This window comes from Sycon ciliatum, chromosome 1 (assembly GCF_964019385.1).
Source record: "Sycon ciliatum chromosome 1, ocSycCili1.1, whole genome shotgun sequence".
In the NCBI taxonomy this organism is placed as follows: domain Eukaryota; kingdom Metazoa; phylum Porifera; class Calcarea; order Leucosolenida; family Sycettidae; genus Sycon; species Sycon ciliatum.
Window position 1 is genome coordinate 55,146,334 of NC_088643.1, and position 27,313 is coordinate 55,173,646.

Below are 27,313 nucleotides of genomic sequence, written 5' to 3' on the forward strand. Positions count from 1 at the left end.
ATCTTTGTGCTTATTCTCTAAAATGATGTTAGGACCTCTGTTACTTCAAAGCAAGCGCGATAGCACTACTTCACGTACTTGCCAACCCTACCAGAATTTCCGGGGAAAATCCAGGAAAACTCGCTTTCGTCCCGGTATACCGGAAAAGTTATAATATCTACCGGATTTTGAAAAATATCCGTCAGCACCTTTTTTGTTGTTGATCTTCAGTTCTTTGGACGCTCGCGAGCATGTGCTGTACTCATATTGGAGCTCTAACGAGCAAGAACTCTTGAGTTAGCGCTTGGACAAGTACGTTTTTGTCGTACGTGCTGTACTATTTTGTGAATGATTGGACAGAACAAGGAGAAGTGGACAAAATCAAGGAAAAACCTCATCAGTGTCAAGAAAACTGTTGGCCAGGGGTTGGCAAGTATGACTTTATTTTCATAGTTAGTCTCTGTATTTAAAAAAGAAAGAAAAAAAGAGTGCTATTCACAAGCTCCAGCCACTCAATGTTCATCAAAAATGTTTCTTAGAAGAATGAGAATGTGGATAGTACTTCGAGTACACAACTCGCACATGCTATGTTCATGTTGTGACTGCCTCTGCCTGCAATTGCTGCCGCCGCCGTCCGTGCTGCTGCTGCTGCTGCTGCTGCTTCCGCTGTCTATGACGTTGTGCTTTAGGGTGTATCGGCTATTAGAGATCTCGGCAACGGCATTGGGGCATGGCGAGCAGCAAGAGACTAGCTGAGCTCTTTGTGCTCCTTTCAATGCTGTTCATTGATGGAGCGCATGGTTCTACCGGTGCTATGGTACAGATTTCCCTACCAGACTTCCTTCGCATCCAGCCAACACCAGATCCAGTTGGCTTACACGGGCAAGATAGTAAGGTGCCAGAATTCTGAACTGTGAGGCGGGGAAGCAGTGGGGGTGCAGGCATATTGCAATTACTACTTGGTCCATTTCATCGCAATTGTCGCTTATCTATCGCAACTAAGAACAGGAGTTTTTTACCGCTCTGTAAAATTTCCAATACGCATAGTGAAGAAGCATGATACAGGATTCCTGTCCGCCACAAGAAAGAAATTCAGCGATGGAATCTGATGAAGGAAGTCGAAGAAAAGAAGCAAGGTTACAAAAATGTACAAAAGAAAACAGCGACGGAGCGCCTTCTTGCTCTCACGCTTTAGTTTATCCAACTCTGGCTCTGTATTACTCGAGCTGATGCCACTTCAGCTGAAATTCGCTGGTGTGTATAGGCTATAGCGGCTGCCGTAGAGTATCTCTTGCTTTCTCCGCTTGGCGTATGGCAGCGATGGGAAAGGAACAGTTGGGCTGTCACTTTGGCACTTGGAGGAACGTGGGCAGCGTGACCCGTCTGTCACTACAGTACTGTGTGTTCAACAATGTTTTTGAATCAGGCACACATCCCTCTTCAGACAGCTGTCATACGCTCTGCTGGATACGCTGACCACGACTCTTGTACTGCCGCTGCCAGGACGGACAATGTCTTCTTTGCCACCATCTCCCATCAGTTTGCAGGCTTGCAAAGAATACCAGGTCATTGCAGTTCAAACGTGGCGACTGAGCTGGCTGGCCTGGCTGTGACTGTCACGCTCTCCAGGTCAGGATGGCGATTTTCCCTGCTACAGTTCCGGTCTTTGAGCTGCGCTTGGCTTTTCGCTGCAGTGAATGTGCGCATTCACTGCAGTGCATTCATTGCAGTGAAAAGTTTCCCACTTTCCCATCAAAATTGTATGAATCGCGATACCACTGGCGCTAGTCGCGAAGGTTTTTTTCTTTCTGGTCTCCTTTGATCTTGCCATCACAACCTCCCGAACGAATGTGAGTTAGATATCGAGATCGGACTGGGTTTTACCTGTCAAAAGGTGCGTGGGAGATAAGCGACAATTGCGATGAAACGGACCAAGTACTAATATGAAAACGTGGCTAAGATTAACTCTCTTATAGGACTATCCAAAATAAATGTTGAGTCTCAAGAACCCGAAACTTTGCTAAGACCAACCATTCAGTCGGGAACGACATTTCCCACTCCATTGGCACAACGTATTGACTTTGACACTAATCTTCATCTACGAACAATGTCCTGTCGTACCTTGCATTTCGGGTACATTTCACTTCAGCAGGGCTCTGCTGTCATCACAGTGTTTGCGTTGGTGGGCAATCTTCTTCATGAAAGGCCGGGCAAGGTGACGAGGCTGAACAGCAACAGCAGGACAACTTCGGGTTCAAGTTTCGGAAATGTCCACCGCAGGTCGAGGAACTTGAGCCTTTTGAGGATGATCTGCTGAGGATGGTGGAGACTGTTGAGTTCAAAAGGATGACGGTCACTTTCCCGTCGCGGCTCAGAGATGACATCGCTCACATCCAGGAGTCAAGCGACTTTGGGTTCAAATTTCGGAAATGTCCACCGCAGGTCGAGGAACTTGAGCCTTTTGAGGATGATCTGCTGAGGATGGTGGAGACTGTTGAGTTCAAAAGGATGACGGTCACTGTCCCGTCGCGGCTCAGAGATGACATTGCTCACATCCAGGAGTCAAGCAACATCTCCGTGGCTGCGGACAAGACAAGGAACATGCACGCCGTCAAGAAGGACCGCCACGAGAAGATGATGCATGATAATGTGACCAAGAACTACAAACAAGCACCGGAAAATACGTACGACGACATAAATATGGAGGAGGCTAAGAGTGTAGCCAACGCCCATGGATTGGACGAGAGAATGGATTCCATGGCAAAAAACGCGTACATGACATTAAAGGACCATAAGGACAACTTCAACGACAACCTCTCATGCCGCCTCATCAATCCGGCGAAGAGCGATGTTGGAAAGATACAGTCAAAGGCAATCCTAGTGAAGCAGCGGCGAAGGTCCCGGCTACACGGGAAGTTTAAAACATAACAACCACGTCGCACTGACAAGCAAGGACTGAAGGAGAGTTGACGCACTGACAAGCAAGGACTGAAGGAGAGTTGCAAGTTCTTTAACCTGACCGGTTTCTGTGACATGAGTCACTTCATCAGAGGAATGAAGATAAATGACAATATGGAACTCAATATAACCAGAGAACTGGACAGACAGGCGTTAAGTACTGTCGAGTAATTAGCGCGAAAAAAGCAATTTAGCGATTTAGCGCGAAAAAAGCGTGAACAAAGCACGGGGCCGGGGTTGCTTGCAAGGCGAAAAAATAAAAACGAGGCTGAGTGCATGGAGGTAAAAGTACCTATACCCATCGTGAATGTGGTTTCCTAAAACATAAGTTGCGCGAAAAGAATTTTGCAGGGTGCGTTGAAGGCTGAGGAGGCCAGGGTGATAGTCAGTAACAAAAACTGTGGGGCAAGAGGCAGAAGCTTGCACAGAGCTAGCTGGAGGTATGAGTTGACAGCTAGCTGGGGTATCACTGAACGCATCGTGGAGAAACCTAGGAGGGTAACCACGCTTGCGAAGCCTGGTCCAGAAAGCATCACGTATAGCGAGCAGGGAGGTGATCTCACTGTTTGTGTGGTTATAGCGCAGCAATTCAGCTTTAATAAAAGCTCCGAAACATGAGCGGGGGTGGTCGGACGTAAATGGGATGTACAGATAAGTGTTCCTGGGCTTTTGGAAAGTACTGAATGTGAATGTGGATTGCTCATTAATAGAGATGATCAATTCAACAAACTCAATACTTTTACTGGGGTCTGACCACGTACGTCTGATGGTGTCAAGTTTTGCGTACATGTGCCGTTTGACGGCAGGCAGATTGCTCAGTCTTTTGATGATTAAGAGAAGATCATCAACGTATCGACCGAAGAACTTTATGGTGTTACGGAAGACCGAGAGTGATGTACGCTCATGGACGAAGAGGAAAATATTTGCAACATTAACCGCCATGGGTGTACCCATCGCCATGCCATTCTCTTGGTGATACACCAAACCATCATGCTCGAAAAAATTATTTCTTAGCACAAAAGAAGAAAGATCAATGAGCAAGTCTTTCAAGGGGTGATTATTTTCGTCGAGGAACACATACAGCGCATTGGTCGTGTCTTTCCACGACATACATGTGTAAAGACTTTCGACGTCTGCAGTCAAAAGGAAGCAGTCACTCAAGTCACTCAAGTCATCGTTCGACGGAGTGATCAATCTCTTTACAACATTGTTAGTAGAAGTAAACACAGTGCTTGCTGATTTCATGAGACTCTTTATATGGTAGTCGACATAGCGAGAGGCTGGGGTTGTGCAGTAGCCCTGACACGACACGATGGGCCTGCCTTTAACTCCACAGGGCCCAAGGTGAAATGATCCTGGTTAGCTCCGTTTCGATGGCCTTGACTTCTGGATTGAGGGCAGTGTCCCGGCCAAAGGGGCAAACAATGCGGTATGTTGAGGTGTCCGCGAGCTGTCGGGCGGCTTCGGCGGCAAATTCATCGGAATTCTGGATAGCTGTACCCAGATTTTTGTCTGCGTCACGGACAATGATACGTAGATCCTGTCGCAGTGACAGAACAATATCCTGCTGGGCTCTGGTGGTGTTTCGACGTCGTGGCTTGCAGGCGTCGCGCAGCCGCTGCTTCACTAGCACATCCGCCGTGATCGACTGGTTCGAGGGGCTGGAGGAAAAGCAAAACTGCGTTTTTGTATGTTTTGATGTCGTGGAGTTTTACCTGTCAATCTCGGAGGAGCTGTTATTGACGCCGTTGCAGTTTACCAGAGGCTTCACGTCGGTGTCCTCGGAGGATCAGGAAACAATCCTCCACACAAGGAAATATCTGCTATTCGGCCTTTAAAAAGAGTGGATGAAGACTAGAAGCGGAGTATTTGATGTTAAAATGGGATGCTATGACGGTGCTGACGTGTGTGAGTTGGTCGGTACGCTAGCCCTTGCCAAACTATGTGAGGTGTACAACGGCAGTGACATTGGACTCTACCGTGACGATCGGTTGCCAATGTTCAGGAATGTGTCGGGACCGGAGGTTGACAGGATCAGGAAGGTCATGACCAAAATCTTCAACAGCTTAGGACTCAAAATCACCATCCAGGCAAACCTCAAATCAGTCGACTTCATTACACTGGACCTACACACTGGCAACTATCGTCCATACCGGAAGCCCAACGACCGGCCACTACAATCCATCACCAATCCAACAACCCACCAATCATCATCCAGGATTGCCATCTTCCATCAGCCGACGACTAACGGACATATCAACGGATCAAGAGACATTCTAGGACGCATCTCAACTTTACAATAATGCACTCAGAGACAGCGGATACAATGAGACCGTCCAGTTCTTGAAAGAACGGAAGAGTGGGAGAAAGAAGAAACAAAGGAGTCGACACCGGAGCATTACCTGGTTTAACCCACCATTTAGTAAGAATGTGTCTGCGAACATCGGTCAGCGATTTCCACAACTCGTCAACAAGCACGTTCACAAAGGATGCAAGCTCTACAAGATATTCAACAGGGACACACTAAAGTACAGTTGCAGTTGTATGCCAAATGTTGCCACCATCATCAAACACAACAATAGTATCCTCCGCAGCGACCACCACCAGAAGACCGAGGATGTGAGAACCTGTAACTGCCGTGTCAAAAGTGATTGTCCCTTGGAAGGAAATTGTCTAACATCGAGCATTGTGTACCGGGCACTTATGCCTGGGAGAGACATCAAGGAGTACACCGGATTAACGGAAGGGATATGCAAGACAAGATTCAATGGTCATCAGCATACCACGATTCGCCACGCGAAGCGTGAGACCTCAATGACACTGTGGGGGGGGGGGGGGGTAGGAGGAGTTCGAGGGGTCAGAATGTGAGACATTTGGCACAATACTGACTAATTATACTGCGGCATGCAGTGGCCTGACAATCAGCTCTATCTAGTCTTGGATGCACTGACCAACAGCCTTCCAACTTGAAAGATTCTTGGTTAAGGAACAAGTTTGGAGTGGGACATGATAGAGACAACTGTCATGTCATTGAATGTAGGTACTATCCGTCAGTATACTGCCAAATGCCCGGGTCACCGATTATGACTGCACAGCATCATTGCAATAAATTGGCTAGCAACCACTCATTACCAGTGAACTTAGTTCATTCCTTCTTAAAATATTGCAAGATTTTCATGTCATTTTCGATCAGACAAACCTCATGGATTATCAGGTGAACGTTCTCTGCGATCCCGAGGACTTTGGCATGTCAAATTTCACTTCTTGCAGACTGTGAACTTCGCAAACTTCAAGTAGTGGCATTAACCCAGCCTTCGTCCAAACTTCAATTGCAATAACATTGGAAACTAGAAGTTGGTGGCTCCAACGAGGAACAAACACACACACTTCCTGCCGAATTTGACACTTGGCAGACTCACGACTGCCATCCGGAGCACGCGAGGAGCATGTCGCACCTTCCACTCGGCAAACCTGCAAGAAAGCACCACTCCCTGCTCAATACACAGTGCTTTGGGGGAATTCACCCCTCATCGCCTGGCGATGGTCACCTGGTGATGGTTTTGCCTGGAGAGCACTATATAAGTGGTGCTTTTCAGGCACAATCTTCCTCAGCCTACTCAAGCTCAACTGATGAGGGGTTAATTCCCCGAAGCACTGTGTATTGAGCAGGGAGTGGTGCTTTCTTTCAGGTTTGCCGAGTGGAAGGTGCGACATGCTTCTCGTGTGCTCCGGATGGCAGTTGTGAGTCAGTCAAGTTCGACAGGAAGCATGTGTTCCTTGCTGGAGCAACCAAGTAGTTCATCACTAAAAACCGCCAAAGTTGCAACTTCTGAATTAGAAACTAGTTTCAATTTATAAGAAGCAAGCGTTTCTTGTCACAAGCTTCACTCAATTGCAGTGAATCCTCATGTCCATCTCACATGCAAGATCTCCTTTCTTTCTTTCTTTCTTTGGGGGGGGGGGGGGGATTATCTGTGCTGAATCGGGTAAACAACTTTCATTGCCCCCCACCTAGATTAGATGAATTTGCTTACACATGCAGCTTACCAAGGGCACTAAATCCTATTTGTCATGCGTTTGATTTCTAATTTTCTATCCAGGCACACTTCATTTCCACGATGTGGTACTCAGCACAAAGACATCATCCAGCTGCAGAAAGCTGAACGTCATGCTAAGTGATCCGGAGAGCAGAGGAGACTCGTGGACAGCATGCTGGAGCTCCCGCGGGCCATTTCAACTGACTACACTAAATGTGACAGCGCCACAGCTTGCCCGGGGTCTGCGCCAGTCACTAGACTTTGCATTGGTCGTAAGCTCATTGATTAATCCCGGCAATTTACTTGTATATCTTTTCCAAAAGCTGAGACGATCATGCTTTTCTGTGGCATGAAATGCTTTGCTGTTGCTTCGGATCTGTTCTTCCTGTTGAATTATCTTAGAAGGAACATGGAAGTGAGGTGCTAGTTGCCTTAGTTGTGGACACGAAGACACCGAGCGCAACGGAAATCAACTGGTCTGTACAGTCTACACGTGGGCACTCCCACCACATATCTGGGCTAGAAAAGTACCTGAAGAGGAATAATTGGAGTGTTCCTGAGGAAGCTATTCAATTGAGTCGCTCACATGCCTTCGCGAGCATTTCTGGACACTTTCTATCTTTCAGGGCCTCCACGCCTGATGGGACCAACCCAGAGTTTGGTAAGATGATGTAACAAACTTTGGTGATATTCTAACTTTCAAATTTGCCAAAGTGTTCCACAAATAGTAGCAAGAGCATATAAGCTCCCAAGAGTGTGCAACTCCTGATACCCTTTCTATGGGGTTTGCCGACGGCGAAAACTCACATCGCGTGGTGTGGTGTCGCAGCTGTACGTTTCCAGCCCGTTTAGCGAGTAGCAGAGTAATACTAAAAGCACTCCCTGACAGAAACTCACTGCACATATGCAACTCGCTAGCATAATCATGGCAGATTTTCGGATTGCGCACGCTATCCTTAGTTGTACAAAGTACAAAACATACCTGAGACGCGCGATGTGAGTTTTCACCGTCGGAGACCCCATAATGCAGAGTTGCACACTCTTGGGAGCTTATTTACTCCAGTGTGTTCCCCCTCCCAATCTTGCCTGGATATGCAATTCTACAGGATTTTCCTGCCAAGCCAATGGTTGTATCACATGGTAGTAACTGACTGTGGAGGATAAGATGCCACAGAATATCCTAGATTGCAGGAGTCTCAGGATGAAGCTCTTTTGCAAGTGCAATTCTGCTCAGTGCTGTTTAGACTGCAAACTACAGCGCACCGCTCAAAACTCCATCTAACTGGCGACCAAAATTAAGACAAATGTAGCCACAAAAGTTTTGAGTACAACTTCGTTTGTAGTCTTGGCATGGCTGAAGAAAGTGCAAACAATGAGAGCAAGCATTTACCTGTATTACCACACGCACCTTCAAAGTCATTGGCAACGTCTGCATAGCCTTAGCCTTTTACTGTGCCAGGATGTTGAATCTCACGTGCGGCGTGATCCACACAGGATCACACTGCACCGCATGTCTATCCGACAGGGGCATCTGCACGTACGTACTGACCGTATGTACATGTCGATACGAGTGCACAATAGCTCAACATCGCGAGCTGTCGCCGGTGTGTAAGATACTGTACGGGCAGAAATACTAATAATATTTCCTGGGAAATTCTAATTTCTCCCTTTCGTCCAAAGAATGTTCATTCATTGTAATGCAGGACTAAACGGCGATATATCTAACCTTTCACTACGTTTCAACCTCAATGGGCAATTTTTCAGCCAGGCAAGCTGCCTTTCTTCGGACTTGGACGAAAGTATTCACCGATTAACTGTTCTACGTACACACTGTGACAGTATAATAATGTGACTATGACTGATAAGTGCAAGCACGTAGCAGTGCTGTGCATAGGAGTAACACATGTACTCAAAGGTTCATTTGAGTTGAACTTGTGACATTCGTTCGCTGGAGAATGAATGCCGTCCGAACCTTTGAAGCTTTGTCCTGACACTACTCGACACTGCTGCTCGTTACACAGTGTATGATGGACAAGCCGGCTTGCAAGAATGCAAAGTATTGATTCTACGTACATACATGCAGGGACAGGGAGCTGTTTGCCGAGGAGAGGTCACAAACCAGTGCAATCAGCCGTGCACGATCTCTGAAACAGTATCTTGTCTCTGCTGAGCTCTGACACGGAATCTTGTCTCTGCTGATCTCTGACACAGTATCTGGTCTCTGCTGATCTCTGACACAGTATCTGGTCTCTGCTGGTCTCTGACACAGATCTGCATGATGTCGAGCATTATCTTGTCTCTGCTGATCTCTGACACAGATGATCTGCCATTTCAGCTGATGTACTCCTGTACCTGCAACTGCACGCTAGATGTATCTGCTAAACTCAACATTTCCCTCTTCCTGCTGGAGCCGACTAGAAACCCAGACAGGGAGTACACACACAGCGAGAATGTCATTCCTAAGCATGTGCAGCTGTATCTCTCAAATTACACATTCGATGTCAACCTGGTTTGTAAAGGTACATGCAGTTTTGCTTGTGTAGCCCGCCGATAGTATGATCACTTAAAAAGGATAAGAAAAACGGGGGAAGGGTCATGTAGATGTGTCGGTTACGTCATTGCCCCACCATGGCTCCCATCATCCTATGTCTATGCACATTGTCTTAACTTTGATTGCTGGGATGGTTTTAAATGCTTTTTAGCACGCTAGACTTGGTTCTGCCAGTTACTCAGTGTGTGGTAAGGTTGAAACAGCTAGCAAGACCACCTGCTTTCAAAGATCGTGATAGGCCGGGCTCGTCCCGTGGGTGGTCACTGAAACCTGGAGTCTCATCTGTATGTTCCTGTGCTTTTTTGTTGTTGTACACATATGCTGCTGTTGGCAGTGCTACTGCTGCTGCTGCTGCTGCTGTTGCTGCTGCTGCTGGTGGTGGTGGTGGTGGCGGTGGTGGGGGTGGCGGCGGTGTTTCTGGTTGCTGTTATTCCTGGCTCTTTACACAATTCTGCTCGTACTCCTTCTGGTTTGCGTATCAAGGCCAGCCATTGCCGATCAAGTCGCACACAGACAGCAAGGTATACAACAATAGCCTGGCTATCGGTTTGCCCATTATCTCACTGGTTGCTGCCGTCATCTTGTACAAGGCAGGGATAGTCATTTTTCAAAGGTAAGACGCAGGCAAACGGCTGCTGCAAGTAGGTAGAACCAGGCAGCAACAGAACACCAACACACCAACACAACAGTATCACATGATGTGCATGTTGCTGGATGCATAGACGTACATGTATGATACTCCATCTCTGGACAGCTAGCTGGTTCGACCTCGCTAGGTCTCCTCAGCGGAGCTCACGTGATGCATGTATATGTGTATTATGTTGGACTCAGTACGTAGACGGGTCACTATAGGTAGTCCGGTCACTATAGGTAGTCCGGTCACTATAGGCAGTCCGGTCACTATAGGCAGTCGGGTCACTATAGGCAGTCCGGTCACTATGGTCAGTCGGGTCACTATGGCCAGTCGGGTCACTATGGAGTCCGGTACGCAGTCAAGAGTCAGGTACGCAGTCAGGAGTCTTGTACATGTATGCACTCTGAATCCTGTAAACAGTCGGATGATGTGCCCCTAGGCGTCTATAAGCAGTTGAATCCCCAGTATGCAATGGAAGTCCTACCTACAAACACCACGAATAGATAAAACACGGCACTTCTGTTCTACGACTACATGTGCTGGGTACAGTCAAATGGCGTGTTTGGCTGTTTGGGTGTGAATGCAGGGACAATTACCGTAATCTCGCGCATTTAGGGACATGTTCTTATTATTGGATATAAGAGCACTCTTGCTTAAAAGAACATGCACTTATAAGTGAATGAAAATCACAAAACCACACGAGGTTCATCATGGTTCCATTGTACTGGCATTCACCAATTATATGCATACTTGCACATGTACATGTCAATGCAATGTTTGTCTCTCGCATATAAGTCCATGGTCTTATAATCGAACAAAAACGCACTTACAGGTGGATAATTTGGATTTTCTCTTTCGCGCTGCTAATGTTCTGTCATTGGAGTCCAAGTGCCAAGCCATACTCATTGCCTTGCTCTTCTTTGTAGGGTCAGGAAGTCAACAAACATGCAGGGCTTACTTCACAAAGTAGGAAAGGCTGTGGGATTCAAAGCGATATGTTCCAAAGCTTACTAGTATTTTTTCAAGTACCGGTGCTATCAGTTTCTGTAGTCTTTGATGATGGTCATCGTTGAGGCTCTGGCTTCTGGTGATCAGGAGAGCAGGCAGGACCAGTACCAACTTGAATGCCTTGAAGCAGAAGAAAAGCCGAGAAGTTAAAATCGTACCAAGTAGCTGTTGCGATACGGTGCTACACAAAAGTAGCTTGTATTTGTACCAAAGGTCTATTGCCACGCGGATGTTTCTTTCCTTGCCGAGAGTTAGCTGGCCTCCACGCTCCGCCAGGTTCTACCAAAAAATGTCCAATGACCACTACTACTGTAGTAACAGGTGGTGGTGGTATCATTTCCATTAGCTTCAGCTCCGCGAGCCAAAGACTCCAACACAGCAAACTGTTGTACTTGTACAATGCCATGTAGCTGCTCTACCTTGAGAAGTACGATGATGTGGTTGAGTGCTGCTGGACTGTTCAAACTATCCTGCACAGTCCATGGTTGGTGGATGGAATGAGCGCGTGATCTTTCCGAAAATCCCAACCGACAAAAACTCAGACTGCGTATTAGAAATGTTTCAACTTTCGACTTTCTACAGGGAAAGTCGCACGAGCTTGGCGGAGTCATCAAAATATAACTAGATCATGAGTTTGGCTCCCTACTGGACCTCCGACTGTTTATAGGACAATGACTGCCGACTGAGTCTAACATATATGATACGGATATGGATCATATGATCGACATGTGATACTGTGTTGCAAAGATCGGAATTGCGACTCGGCTCCTGCAATTCCTGGATATTCCACTTTGCGCCAGACCATTGTCGTTTGGCTGAAAGACGGTATGATGACAACTGTGATAAGTTGCCTCTTATTCAGAATCCGAAGAAAATAGAAAGCTTCTGCATTCCGAATTTTGAGAGTCGACAGAGCAATAGAACTTTCAGGGAAATTGAAGGGAAAAACTTCAAAGAGTCGAGTCTAAAGTTTTTTTCCGGTTCCTGTTTTTTTTATACCTATTTCACCTGTGCCTGCGGATGCCATTTTAGTTGCCCGTGATGACCACGTACTTAGTATGCTTAGTATGCAGGAATAGAGAAATTGAAAAGAGCTTTCCAGATTGAGGAGGCTCGCTTGCTTGAATTCAGAATCTCCATATTCGACTCGAGACAGAAAGGTTTCAACATACGAAATGACAGACCTTCCTAATGGTTAAGAGAAAGGAGAAAATGTTACGTTATGTCAACCGTAGTTTGTCCAACACTATAAGCAAGATATTGTGGGGCCAGAAGGTGCAGCAGTTAGCACAGTACTGACTGACGTGGTACTGACATTCAACGACCTGCCAGGGGATGTTAAGCTCTATCTATAGGGGACAAACTATGGATAACACTTAACATTTTGGTCCTTTCCTTTAATTTTAATCCCTGGCTCTCCATCCGAGACCTTCCTATGTATACGTAAGGTTGAGGGAGTTGAAAAATCAACTGTCACAACCAGGGCTCGACTGAACCAGGAACCCTTGCTTATGGCCACTGATGCTCTACCACCTAAGCTAGGGTGTAATCGTCATCCAAGCAGCCAAGCAGCGACCGCTCAACATTTTCTTATGGTGTTCTGCTTTGTATGTTAAACATGTTGCGCCATTCAGAGTGAGGGCAAAGTCAACACCCGCGGCACCTAGCGAGGAGGATAATACAGATAACATCAACAACAGGCTGCGACAGAACACAGTGGAGAGCGATACTCTCACTGCTGAAGGTATGGATGAGGGCCCGGGTCGGTACAGGAGGTTGGAAACATTGGAGGGCTTCCATGGGAGGGCAGATGATGGGTATAGTGCTTACACTGTACATTTTGCTGTGGATAAAGTACGCTTTTTGCCGAAGACCTTTTATATCATATCCAGTCATTTTACTTCAGATATGGAGACTTCGGCTTTAAGTACATAAAGTGACTTTTCAAGTTCCTTAGAGGTGCATGTAGGTTATATCGAAGCTTCATCACTGCAGTACAGACAACCCTTCTCACTTATGCATTGCCGGGTGCACTATACTGCTGCGCAGGAGCAGACCAACAGGCTGTCAATGACTTGCTCCAGCACTGGATACCTCTACTGAAGAATGTACTCCTCAAATCCTCAGAGATCAGCATCGGCAATGAGATAGGAGTTGGCAAGTACTAGTATCCATGGATTTGTATACTTTGAAGCACTGTGCTCTGTAGCTGTGCAGGCAGACATGTTGCAATAGAGTGGATTGTGCATGTGCACTGTTATGATGATGGTGGTGCGATTACTCTCTCTCTCTCTCTCTCTCTCTCTCTCTCTCTCTCTCTTTCTCTCTCTCTCTCTCTCTCTCTCTCTCTCTCTCTCTCTCTCTTTCTCACACACACACACACACACACACACACACACACACTCTCTCTCTCTCTCTCTCACTCTCTCTCTCTCTAACTATGTCTCTCCCCCCCCCCCCCCCCAACACGCAGTTCACCTTGCAGCTAACTTACTATGGCAATGGATGAGTGCCCATGCCATCATCATCAGTGGAATACCAATCTTATTGGTTTAGGTTTGGGATACAGGTGCGGATGCACAATCAAAGAGCGTGCAACTAGCATCATTGGTATACGACAGCAGAATCTCACATGACACGATCAATCTTGCAGTACCCTGATTCCCATTCGCACAGAGCCCATAGTTACTCAGCCTGCATGATGTGAAACGTCTGTTTGTGAATATGCACGCACTCGCACGTTTTATCGTTATCACATGTTTTGGTTTTAGAGGGTACGTGCCTCCCAGGATCTGGATAGCTGCAGGGTTTGGCCCGAATCTGCAAGTTCAATTGGTTTTTAAACTAAATCCATTCTGTTTCTGAGGCAGAATCCTCTTCTTTTCTTATGTACACAGGTGCATATGGACGTGTTACGGCGGGCTCCGTTATGAAAGGGCGGCAGACAATGACCGTTGCTGTGAAGACACTAAAAGGTATAGTAATGACTAATGAGACAGTCTATTAGAGCACGATTTCAATCAGCAGTACCACATGGCAGACCGTCTAACTGCCCTGTAGCACTTTGAGCTGAACCAACTAGCATTGGGGTGAAGCATTTGTGATTGTTCATATTATGGCGGACAAATGTCTTTTCAGGTGTGCAAGAATGGACTCGGATGGAGAGCGAAGGGTAAATTTATAGAAAAGAAAAAAGGCTGTTAGCCAGTTAGTTGTAGAACGTCAGTACCGTCGGTCAGTGTCAAGCAATGTGATCGCATGAGCTGATTGTTAAATAACTGGTGGTGTTAGTGGACAATATAGCGTAACTTGCAGTTTATTGGTCCCTTTTTTTCTTTACTACAAATGTCTTTGTTTACATTATACATGGTCTTTGGCATGGTGATAAGGTCGGACAGCCTGGCATGGGTGCTTGGCATGGTGATAAGGTCGGACAGCCTGGCATGGGTGCTTGCCATGACATACCAACTGTGTGGTATGTTGACATGTATTTGCCATTTGTTAGATCTCACCCTTGCCCAAACATTTCAAACTACTGCTCGGACTAGGTAGTACTAGATTTGCTGCTTGCATTAGTCACATCATAGCATATTACAGTCCATTTCAAAACTATAGACGCGTACCTAGGCAAAAACCGTTATGCCAGCATCTATACCACATAAAATCTGTGATCACTTTGTGCATAAATTTTTCCAAATTGGGCGTCTCTTATCCAATCCTTTAGAAACTATATGAGAGTAATTGTGGAGCGATCCTGAGCAATATTCCGAAAACTATTCTCAAAAAGTTCCAGCCAAATTTGAAATATTTCCAAAACCCTACGCGTCTATAGTTTTGAAATGCACTGTAGGCACATCATAGCATATTAGTCACGTCATAGCATATCATGTCCTGTCCCCTGTGGGTACCAACTGCAGCTGTGAACAGCATTGAGGATGTGGACAACTTTCTATCGGAGGCTCTCATCATGCAGAACTTCCACCATCCAAACATCGTGGGCCTGGTCGGCGTGTGCCTGCGCCTGAGCGGTCCTCCTCTGGTCTGCCTGGAGTACATGGCTGAGGGTGACCTAAGGTCCTATCTGCAGCATCTGAGCAAGTCCATCAGCCTAGAAGACATATGGAGCGAGGTAAGATATACATTATCACCGACCGACCGTCCCCAGCAGGGCACTGATTACATACCAGCGGGGCACTGAGTGCATACCAGCATCATGCGTGGACTCCCAGCCTGCAACATTGCACCATTGCACCATGGCGCCATAAGACATTCCAGCCCTATATTGGTGTGTAACCAGGAAAGGATTACTCACAGACAACGTGGCCCGGCCTACATACACGGAGGTGAATTTTTGGACATTGGGCAGACCTGCATGGCGCAGTCGGCAGCATGGCCGTTTTCAGATGCCAGTGTTTAAAGCTGACATTGAAAACCATTTGAACTCTGCACACAACAAAAGCAGAAGCAATCGTCGTGTAACCACAAACCCACAAAATAGTGGTGAAACGAATATTCGAATATTCGAACAGTCGTTCGGTTTGTCACATTCGAATATTCGTTAAGTCACATTCGAGTATTCGTTACGTCACTTCGAATGCAGTGCCTGTACATACATGTACATGGACGCCGAACACGGTACAGTGCAGTGCGTACAGCCTGCCTGTGACTTTGTACTGCATGTATGCACATGTATGTCTATACTGGACTGCCAATGTTGCACGTAACATTTATGAACTTCGAAGTAGCCTTATGTGGCAGTATATTTTACGTGGCACTACCGTTTGTCATACCTAATAATATTATTAGTATTGACAATATCCATCAAATGACTGAGAGGAGGGCATGTGATGTCATCTGTGTTACCAAAAGAATATTCGTTCATTCGTTCGTTAAGCTGAAGAATATTCGACTATTAGGTTTTGACATTCGTTTCACCACTACCACAAAGTAACTAACTACTACTGCCGTGGACATGGAAATCCGGCTTAATGACCAGGGCCGGCGCCCTCAGTGCGTACAGAACGTTGCATGCGGTGCACATGTTGATCATATGCATACTCACGGCTGCATGGCCAGCGCCATGGCATGGGGCCGCTTAGCCTCGGACTGGATTTTCATGTCCACAACAGTAGTATGGGCATGCATACACTGCCACCCCTCATCTCCCCCTCCATCTCCCAGTTGAATTCAATCCATCATAGTCATCAAAATTGTGCCGTATTGCAGCGTTGTTGGTTCTGTATTTCATCCCACTGCTCAGGACATTACCAGACTGCTGGTAACATTCTGTGTGCAGATTGCCTGCGGAATGTCCTATTTGGAGTCGAAAGGGTTCATTCACCGTGACTTGGCCGCCAGGAACTGCATGTACGTACATGTATACAGCACTTACATGATGATGTAGTGTACGGAAATACAGTAGAGCACTCTTTCAAGCTGCCCCGACTGACCTTGATTGTGTGATTGTATGTATACGACGTGTATGAAGTTCATACTACCACGATGGTGACAAGCAAAACTCAACCTCACGAATGAAGCAGAGTCGTGTTCACAGCAAAGGCCGGGGTTTATATAGTGCAAGTGCAGCGCAACCCCATGTAGGTCGGCCGTTGTACTTGTCGCCACTGTAGAGAGCACGGTAGAGTCTCTAATACAGCATCAGTAGTCAACATTGGGTACATTGGATACAGTAACGTGAGTACTGGAGCGTGCTACGAGTGAAATCTCGTTTTCACATTTAGATGCGTGGCCACTGAGATCATGAGTTATCGACACCGCAGCCGTGGCATGTGATCCTGCAGCACCAGTGTAGTTTTATCTTGAGTAGTGCCAACCGCAGGCTTGGCTTCTATGTTGGGAACAAAGGCCCGTGCTCTTCCCCCTGTTTCGAATCGGTATAGTCTCTTTTCTCTTAGTTTCCTAGGCTCCGATCGTTAGAATCCCGTTACCTGCTAACAATTTCTTTTGCACATCTATGTTTCGCTTCCGTAACCTTGCATTGGCACATCCAGGGTACCCTGTAAGAAGGCCTGGAGCGGGATTCACAGAAGTTTTTTTGCGATGCGACACGCGATGCGACGCGATTTGCGACGGACGCGTGCGATGCGAACTCGTGAAATACCATTCACAGAAGAAGTCAGTGATGCGACAAAGTCTTGCTGATTTGGCTACGTCACCATGATATTCGCGCGGTTTGATACAACTTGTACAAATTTATAGGCAACTCTTGAACCTTTGTACAACTTTGCTGTAGAAAAGATCAAAATCGTACGCCAAATCGCTTGTCGCATCGCATCGCAAAAGTTGAGCCAAGCTCAACTTCTGCGATGGCCTGCGATGGCCCAGTTGCAGCAGTTGCGTGGGCTGCGATTTGGGGTTTTCCCGGTTTCGCGCCTGTCGCATCGCGTGTCGCATCGCAAAAAAGCTTCTGTGAATCCCGCTTTAGTAGGCCTGTGGGGATTGCTGTTATCAAAAATTGAAAAGAGAGAAGGAAAGAACACAGCACGCTAGTAACCTCGTCCAGTTACAACTCTGCGCACTATGGGATGAGTACTCGTAGTAGTAATGTTGCACTGTTGCACTGTGCACCTGATCGTACAATGAAGTCCTCCACAATATCTGTACTGGCTTTTGAAACTCATTCTAGGCTGAACAACCGGTTGGAGGCAAAGATTGGAGACTTCGGTCTGGCTCGAAGTCTGCACAACCAAACGTATTATCGAATTAGCACAACACGCTGTCTGCCGATCAAGTGGATGGCACTTGAAAGCTTGGTGAACCAAGTCTTCTCGGAGAAAAGTGATGTGGTAAGGGAATGTCAGTGAATACCGTATTGCTGTTGCCTGCTGCAGTCTCCATGTAGCCCGGTTAGCTCAGTTGGTAGAGCATCAGACTTTTAATCTGAGGGTCAAGGGTTCAAGTCCCTTATCGGGCGGCGCATTTTCTTTTTTTTGTTTTGCAGTTACAGCTTTCCAGGAGCTTTATAAATTGTTATTTTGCTTTTCTGTAACCATGGCAGCTTTCGATTTGTCGAATCCCGATGAATATCCAAAGGATTGGTCGGATTTGGGCATGTTGAATCTATCATTCCAGATCAGGATTGGACGGATTTGAATCACAGGAATCCGCATGACCAAGCCGGATTGCTTGGATTGCTCAGGTTTTCCCCGCTATCGATTGTCTCCCCATTTTGGAAAGGAATGGATACATAGTATAGGAAAGTTGGCTGCTCCCCACGCCGGAGCTCGTGCTTTCCCGCCGACTTGACAGCCAGCAACTTTCCACCAAAGTCGCAACCACTATCTCGAATGGATATGTTCCTGGTAGTTGCAGTTTTGTTTTCCACAGCCCCCTGCGTGATGGTCTGTCAAAGAGTATGAAAAATTACCCCGTTATAGTTTTCTCTAGCAAGAGATTGCAGCCAGCTTGGTTTGGTGACTGCTGCCTGCTTAATTTTCTGCACATCGCCATAGTCACTGTTTGTTAACGGCACATGTGCCATCACAATCCTCAAGCTAAGCGCTGTTCAATTTGTTCGTGTGAATCATCCGACTACTAGTAACCTAATCTGAATCCCGATTTGACAAATCGAACCCCCCCCCCCCCCTCCCCAACATGACTTAGTATGAACCAAAGAAGGTCATACCGGTGGAATTTTCTTGCCTATTGTTGCATTTCACCAAGAGTGTACAACTGCACAGCTGGTCGCATCCATTGTTTCTTTTGCTGATGTCAACTTTTCTTGGGGCCTTAATAGAATCCACGACTCGTGTGATAGTCAGTCGGACTGAGTTTTCTGCATCCGCCGGAACACCACCAGGTCCACCAGGACCACCACCCTCAGGGAACAATGCAGATCCTAAAGCGGTGGGAGGTGAGTAGACCAGACCCACCGCCAAAGTGGTCAAAGGCAGTAAATCCCACTCGCTGCATCCATGCTACCCTCGTGCCAGACCACGAGTCCCCAGTTGACTGTCATGCAGCGGATGGAGTGGTGACAGTAGCATTGGCGGAGGCGAGGTGCGGGTGGTATTGTACTGGAAACATTTACTCGTATCAGCAACACTATTCATACTTTGAACTCAGGTGCATTTTAACTTTGGTATTTTATGGGTCAACCACTCAACGTACTGCTTGAACTTTTGTTTAACGCGACATTTTTATTTTTTGATGTCCTTCCCAGTGGTCATTTGGAGTCCTTATGTGGGAGATCTTTTCCCTAGGACGCGCACCATATCGTAGCATCCTCAATGAGAATGTTCGACAGTACTTGGAGTTGGGAGAGCGTCTAACACGGCCCGAACGGTGCCCAGAATTTGTGTGAGTATTGTATCAACAAGAGCAATGTTTCTTCGGGAGGGGGGGGGGGGGCAGTGGGTGAATGGGATGAAAGGCGCTGGATCACTAGGATACAACATAATTTCAGCACAGTACAAGTACAATTCCCTTTATAATAGCGACTTCAGTCCAAAATTCTAAAATTGGAATTAGGGCCAGCAAATTACACGACTGGAAAGAGAAACCTCTGCAGAACACATACAGAAATATTTTATGGGTATATCTTGTCCCAAACCGGAGTTATGAGGCCGCAAAGTTGGTATGCAATCGTCAGAGGCCATGTATGCAATTGTATGCAGAGCGATGGCACAAAAGTGGGTTTCTTGGGCCTCATGCATACACCATGAACGTATGCGCGATGTGCGGGTTTGGTGTTGTTGGAGAGTGACGGAGAAACCATCGTACATGTAGATGTTGGACGGGATGTGCTCTCGGCTTCGATGGATTGAAATAACCACCTCCTGCTCAAGCACCTCCAGAACCTTGACATGAAGAACAATAACGGTTTACAAGCCAAAGTCTGTTCGCTCTGTCACACAGAGCCACTCAAATAGTGCACTGACTCCATAGCCAACTTCAGTCGCTGTGCACAAATTCTTCAAACTGCTAAAACGGCAACGGAGGAGAACCTTACCATGAACCTATCTAAACTAATTCGAGGACTCTGAACACGATAGGGACTCGGTCATTGACGGGCAAGGTAGCTGAGATGCCAAAAATTTCCTTTGAAAACTAAATATACGGAGCGATATATAAAAAAATCGATGACTCATGACATGCGACACACTGTTGGAAAGCTATTTGTATATGCTTGCCCATCATGTCACGAAAATCGAAGGCGCTGGGCATATGAATAACATGTAGGCAGGTGTAGAACGTCGAGAGAAAAATTGTTCCGTGCACGCCATGCTTGCACCATACATTCGTGCGACGAAGGATTTCTGCCTTTTGGTCACGTGATTGAAGTCGCTATTTATAGCATTGTAAACTTGTCGTGAAACCTTTCAAACGAATTTTGTTGAAATTCTTTCGAGTTACCCTGGCATAGAATTTGACAATGAGCCGTCCCTGGTCTGGCTGTCTTGGTCACATCAACATCCGCTATCCAGCTACCAATTGTTGAACCTGCCAAGTTAACCCTTTACCGTTTTAGGTATTTGTACAGCAAAAACCGACCGTCATTGTTCATGCCGTAACTTTTTATTTTTCACTTTTATTATGTACAAAATGAGGTGATTCTGAAAGTAAAAACCCTCAGGAATGCGATGCAACAACTTTCAAGTCCAGAAACCGAACAGAGATTTCACTATTTAGCACTAATAATTATTTGAATTTATTGCCGATCGGGCAAACTGTTGCAATATGCAATAAATCAGATCCTTGCACTGGAGTGGCTCCCTCAGGTAAGTGGATACCAGGTTCGTTCTCTGGGTGGAATGCAGGAGTGTTACCAGTCATAGCGGTGTCAGCATTGTCCCAAGTACTGCAAATATCGACTAGTGCAGGTTGCACCGCTGGCTGTACATAGTACCTGTGCACCACGACCTCTACCGTGACGACGGCCTATTCCACGGCCGAATCCTCTCTCTCTGCCACGTCCCCTTCCACCACTAGTGGCACTCATCTCAGCGACACTGTTGTCGTCTGTGACATCCATGTCACTCTCACTGGCGCTGCTTTCACTCGCCATGTCATCGTCGCGGTCGTCGTCAGAATAGATATTTTCAACAGGATTGTCTGGCTCCACAAACTCATCTTCGCTGGATGAGGCAGCGACAGAGTCGTCAGGAAGGGTCTCCAGAAGCGAAAGAGTTTGCTCCGCGTCCATGGCTTGCACAGCAGGGCAGACAGGCGTGAGGCCAGCTCAAGCAAAAGTCGAAATAATCTGCAGGCAATACCAAAAGTCGCAGGGTACGCACTTTTCCCAAAGCGCATTTTTCAAATCGCAATTTTCGCGATTTTTTATATTGCATCACACAAAGAAATTGTCGGCACCCTCTGCGCGTATATCTTGGCTACTAGTAGGGAAAATCCCAGCTCTCTGCGGTGAACCAGTCCAGCGCTGTGCGCATAGAAGTCATCGACCGCGAGCGGTCGAAATTTGTACGTACAAACGGTAAAGGGTTAAACCATGACTGCACCTTGGTACTATGCTTTTCAGGGTGTTGGACTGTGGCAGAGTTTTTACAGTGCGTGCTTATTGAGCACTCCAACTCTGGATTTGACCACAGTTCTGACTTCTTACACCGCTGCAGGTTCCAGCTGATGCAACAGTGTTGGGTGGTGAATGCCGACGACCGGCCGACTTTTCAGGATGCCAGGTCCTATCTCCTCAACCATCCCAATAGCTGCCTGCAAGCCCACAGCATCATTCAGCTGTCTCGTCAATCCACGATGCATGTCCCATACAGGCGGACAGCTGACCTGGATGTGCGGTGCCCTAGTATTGAGGAAGAGCTGGATTGTAGGGCCGATACTGGCCGCCTGCACGTGTCTTACAATTCAGCGGCATCTCAGATGGAACTGGCAGATGAACATCTCCCAGAGATGCACGAGCGATTGCCACGCGAACCTCAGCGACCGCGAGGCCCCAGCAGTAGCAGTCCTGAGAGCCTGAGCGGATCGGGGAGTGTGTCAATGAGCTCCTCCATGCGTGCAAGCCTACAGCCCAACTGTAGCGCACTGGAGCCAACACGGGAGCAGCTACATGCCAGTGATGCTGCATTGCTGGACACCACAGAACTGAGTGGGATGGCTCAAAGCTGCTCATTCACGTCCAACACTATCAGCCTACCATTGTCTGATCTGCAAGAAGATAATCACATACATGTGTAATATGAACAGTTCGGGCAGCAAAAGCCTTGATCATTTCTGCATCATGGTCTGCATCGTTCCAGTCCGGACCGATTTTCTTTTATCTGCGTACAATCAGCTGCATGTCGCCGGCATTTGCATTGTGCATTGTTTGTTCTCCGTTCTCTTTCCGTTCTAGCCGGAGATAATTCATGATAAGTTAGTAACTTACTGCATGTACTAGTATTCCACTTTTGTTTCCTCTTTACTGTAAGTGCTGATAATAGTGGCACCAGCCTGAATATCTGTGTGGGCAGACCCAATTCATAGCTTTGCTCAGGCAGTGAGCAAGAGGACCCGGATTACTGTTACCGCTTTCTTTATCACGGCATTGCCTTGTACCACTCGATTAGCTTACTTCTACCTTATTAGTATTAGCAAGAGTACATACTGTACTCTTGGTATTAGTGGTATTATATCTGTGTGAGCAGGCCCCTATTCATAGAATTGCTCAGGCAATATGCAAGAGGACCAGAATTATTGTTGGTACATTCATCATCGCGGCATGGCCTTGTGCCGTTCCCTATTGATCAACTTATCCTATTAGTAGGATAATCAAACCTCTCTGTTTAATTTAATTTATGCCGCAAGTACCATCCAAGTCGAGTGTTCATTTGTTCATGAGCAGATTATATTATTCGAACCATGAAATCCCCTGTTTACACTCTCATTGAGCAGTGTTGATTTTGAAGTACAGTGCACCTCAACAAAAAGGTGAAGACGCACGTTATTTCTGACATGATGCGCAATTTCACGTCAAATTTGGCGCAAAACTCCAAACTTCGACGTGAGCTGCAGGTCACTCACTCGCGTTGTTTTCCAACGCGTGAGCTGAACTAACTTTCGCGTCCTGTCAAAAACAACGTGGGGCTTAACCTCTCTAATGAAGTCCAATCTCATGATGATGATGATGATGATGATGATGATGCAAGTAAATTGAGTTAGCATCCTGGATCAGTTCCCAGTATCCACAGGTCTGGGGCTGCAAAACACTGTAAATAGCACTAGCCAACTGATCCAATGGGCAGCACTGCTCGTACATAGTGCAAGTGTTGGGAGACGACATCACAATCACCAGTACTGTGACAGCAAACAGCGCCGCAGTGAACCACTCTAGTTCCTGATTGCAGCTTTGCATTCAAGGAGGGCTAAAAATGTATTGACATGAGCCGGTCAGGGAGGCCGTACGCTGTATCCGTGCGACTAGTATCTGGTAAGCATCATCCAAACCATGGTGTGTGTGTAGCACTACTATAAGAGGAACTAAGAAAAAATACACCAGCTATTAAATGTCATGGTCAAAGTTTTACATTAAAAAGAACTATAGCAAGCATCTCAACAGTATGTTCACAATAATTATATCAAACAAATGCAGTTTTGTACCGAACACAGTATTGCAAAAGCAGACCAAGTGTGCAAGCAGGACAGTTATCATGGTTATGGTGCAATGTGTTCATTCTGGTAACTCACAAGGAAAGACGGACAGACGGACAGACAGCTATGGGTTATTGCACTCAGCGCCGGGTTGTTGAGCCAAATCCTGACGTGGTGCGACTGCCACCACCGCTGCTGCTGCTGCTGCTGCCCCTGGACGAAGAGCGGTAAGAGCTGCCTCCCCAGCTTGACCCGCCACTTCCCCAGCCCGATCGGCCACTTCCCCAGCCCGATCCGCCACTGCCCCAGCTCGATCCACCACTGCCCCAGCCACTGCCCCATCCACCACCATAGCCAGTGTTGTGGGGTCGATGGTGGTGGTGTGTGCGAGTGCGGCTGCCAAACAGGTAGCCCAATAAGCCACCGGTGGCTGCACCACCAAGGAAACCACCCATGCCACTGCCAGCAGCAGCTCCTGTATGTGTGCTTCCACCAGTAGTAGTGTTGTGTGATTGCTGCGAGTACGCTGACTGGCGCGGTTGTGACTTGTGATGTTGTGACTGAGCCTCGTCGTACGATGGCGGTTGACCACCACCGCTTGGTGGAGGGCCGGTGCGGCGACTACTACTGTCGTCTCCCTCATCGTCATCGTCGTGCATGCGTCGATAGCGATACACAGCAAAGATGATAACTCCAACAATGACGAGAATTGTCCAGCTGTTATCCGCCAGGAAGCCTTGACCATGTTGAGGACCATAACCCGTGTGGTAGTGATTATGCTGCTGCTGCTGGTGTTGATGCTGCTGGTGCTGGTGCTGGTACTGGCTACCCTGGTTATATTGCTGATCACGTCCATGCCCAGTCAAGTCGAGCTCGTACTCCAGACCACAGGAGCCCTTCAGCACGTACTTGTCGTCCGGGTAGTCGTACCCCTCGCACGATACAGAAATGCGACCGAACTTGTAGGCCGCGTCCATGTCCGCCTTGCACTCCCACTGCACATCGTAGCCGTCAGAGCCGCGATTGTAGCACTGTACCGCACGAGGAGTATATGAGTGGCAGGACGCGGAGCCGCTTGATTTGCACCGCAGTTGAGGAATGGGGCTGCTTCGCCGCCCTTGAGTCATACGACCATCCTCCAGTGTCAACACTTCAAGATCCTTTAGCAGAATCTTTTCCTTGTTACTTCCCCAGCCGAGGCTTGAAGAAGTGTTCAACACGAACACCAGGCAGATGCTGATCCAGAATAAGGATGCCATGTTAGATAGATTATGAAGAAGACTGCACTGGTCAGGTCCGAGTACTGCAGATACTTTAAAATAGTAAAATAAATCACAGAACAAAACTAAGTCTTGTTACGACGATAACTGGGCAGCAGCGCCACTTCTAATAAAGAAGACAAACACACGTCAGCTACCTTCTTCCCTGGCCAAAGAAAGACATGCAAGCTCCAAGTCAGGTTTCATTAGCTACATTTGCAGGCAGACTTGAGCTGCTGCATACATAACGATAATACTGGTGCTGAAGACATGAAGCCTTTGAAGGTGATTTTTGAACTCCACAAACATTGTACACGATGACGTCGGTGTCGAAATCAGCATGAATCAGGAATGATGCCACTTCAGCTGATCAGCTAGCTTCCAGTGACTTCGCCACGTGTCATGACTCACACAGGCGCTAGCTCATGACATGATATGAGCTCAGCGAGTCAGCGGCTCAGCCTTGCTATAGGCTTTTCCGGATTATGCGTTTTTTCTTGGTCTAAAATGGAAATGGAAAGTTTTTTGAAAAACCCCTATAAATCAAAAAAATTCTAAAGAAAATGCAAAAATTTACCCAAAAAGCACAAAAAATGCCACCGTTGCCATGGTAACAAAATGGCGACAGCTAGTCGCGTGACATTTGGCACCATGGTGATCATTCATGGTGATCGTGAAGTACCTATCGCTTGCAGGGAGTCGTAAAATACCGGTATTTTACGACTCCCTGGCCCAAACTAGTCCAAAGTGCAAGTGGGTCAAAATGGACAAAATGCATTTTGACCCCCAAAATGCAAAAATATGCAAACACATAATCCGGAAAGGCCTAGGCTATGATCGTTTGGTCGGATCCAGATCCAGATCCAAATCTCAGATCCGTCGGATCCTTCAGAATCAACCGAACACTTTTTTGCGGACCTTGGCTGTTGCCATGTTCACGAAGTAAAAAATGGCGCTGACAGGTCACCCAAAAAAGGCACAAGTCGTACTGATCGCCCGCGTCGTACGAAAAGTCAACAAAAGTCCACTAGACGTACGACAATGAGTATAAAAATGATTTTTACCCACCATATACGCCCAAAGGTCACATTTGGATCCGATGGATCCAGTCAACCCTGCTCCCGGGGCAGGGTTGCTCGGATCCAAATCCGAAGGATCTGGATCCGGATTCGACCAATCGATCATTGCAGATCCAGTGGATCCGATGGATCTGGATCTGGATCCGACCAAACGATCACGGCCCTAGCCTGCAGGGTACAACTTACTAGCCTGTTTGACCTTTTTTGGGTGCAGTCCTGTCACTCGAGTTGAACTCGAGTTGAACCTTGGTGTGAAAGTTGTCGCCTGCTGGCGCGGTGACCAGGTGATTTGGGCACCCAGGAGCACGTGACCGCTTGTTCAACCATGTTCGATTGGGAATAAAGGAGGAACGCTGCATCGCAGCCTTTTCGGACCAAAACCAGTCGACTCAGCGTCCAAAAGACTACAACATATGGGTCAATCGCGGTCATCCGTGCTTTTATAAGAACGAAATGGCGCTTTTAGTGACATTTTGCATACAAATCCCCATCTCGTGGGGCGCAGTCACCCAGTTTCGGTGGAAGTGCGCGAGTTCGATTGGGATTCAAGTAGGAAGAGAGCGTCGCAGCTTCCTCGGACCAAGACCATTCGACTCAGCACCCAGAAGACTACAACTGGTGAAAATTTGATTTTAGGGTATACTTCCCCTTTAAAGTGGCATATCTGCAGCAAACTGGCAATATGGGTGCTTTTGATGCCGTCCGTAAATATCGATGTTTTTTTAGAGACGATATTGGTGCGTCTGAGCCATGTGCGTCTTTTCGAGCATCAGAAAAATATCGATGTAAATATCTGAAGTTTCGCCGATCCCTGCACGCGGACGTCTAAATGGCTATACAAGAAATGTGAAACCAGCTTCCGTTCGCGGAGCTAAAACTCGCGACACAAGAACAAAATCAAAAATTGGAAGCTGTACGCCCATGGCGAATTTCAAGAGCAAAAGAATGAGCTATTGATTGTGGAAATCGGCCGAACGATGGCTGCAGGAGACCTTCTCATGCAGCACAAGAAGGCTGTTGGCCCCAAGTGTTCTCGAGGGCGACCAAAAAAGTCATAATGCTCTCCTTCTCAATTAGACCATAATAAATACTGCAAACTTGCCATCTTGGGTTCATATTATTGACAAAAAAAGGAGAAAAAAATGAGCATCCAAAAATATTGATTCCATGATCTATGCTCATTTCCTCTGTGCTGCGCTGACGAGTCCACAAAGGACGAAACAGTTCTGTCCGCAGATTGAGGA

The 27,313-nt window shown here is 47.0% G+C and overlaps 2 protein-coding genes and 1 non-coding gene across 3 annotated transcripts; 2 read left to right on the forward strand and 1 right to left on the reverse strand.

The window, feature by feature from the left end:
* The first annotated feature begins 672 nt into the window (after positions 1–672).
* LOC135831099 (uncharacterized) lies at positions 673–23,010 on the forward strand. Its single transcript, XM_065343360.1, has 11 exons — positions 673–869; positions 7,038–7,246; positions 7,377–7,635; positions 9,293–9,493; positions 10,009–10,138; positions 12,802–12,911; positions 13,217–13,324; positions 14,065–14,142; positions 15,085–15,296; positions 19,350–19,486; positions 21,760–23,010. The coding sequence occupies exons 1-11, from the start codon at positions 710–712 to the stop codon at positions 22,337–22,339; spliced, it is 2,184 nt and encodes a 727-aa protein (XP_065199432.1). The 5' UTR covers positions 673–709; the 3' UTR covers positions 22,340–23,010.
* On the forward strand, positions 18,029–18,101 carry Trnak-uuu (transfer RNA lysine (anticodon UUU)). The gene has a single exon. It is a non-coding gene; the product is annotated as a tRNA-Lys (tRNA).
* A 254-nt stretch (positions 23,011–23,264) lies between the features above and the next one.
* Positions 23,265–25,244, reverse strand: LOC135831106 (store-operated calcium entry-associated regulatory factor-like). Its single transcript, XM_065343370.1, has one exon. The coding sequence runs from the start codon at positions 24,988–24,990 to the stop codon at positions 23,872–23,874; it is 1,119 nt and encodes a 372-aa protein (XP_065199442.1). The 5' UTR covers positions 24,991–25,244; the 3' UTR covers positions 23,265–23,871.
* Between the last annotated feature and the right edge of the window lie 2,069 nt (positions 25,245–27,313).

Bases quoted from the DNA above. Each gene is read 5' to 3' on its own strand.
- LOC135831099 (XM_065343360.1), top strand. From the start codon at position 710: ATGGCGAGCAGCAAGAGACTAGCTGAGCTCTTTGTGCTCCTTTCAATG. The intron at 7,247-7,376 runs GTAAGCTCATTG...GAATTATCTTAG, and splicing joins CACTAGACTTTGCATTGGTC to AAGGAACATGGAAGTGAGGT. The intron at 9,494-10,008 runs GTACATGCAGTT...TTGCGTATCAAG, and splicing joins TGTCAACCTGGTTTGTAAAG to GCCAGCCATTGCCGATCAAG.
- LOC135831106 (XM_065343370.1), bottom strand. From the start codon at position 24,990: ATGGCATCCTTATTCTGGATCAGCATCTGCCTGGTGTTCGTGTTGAAC.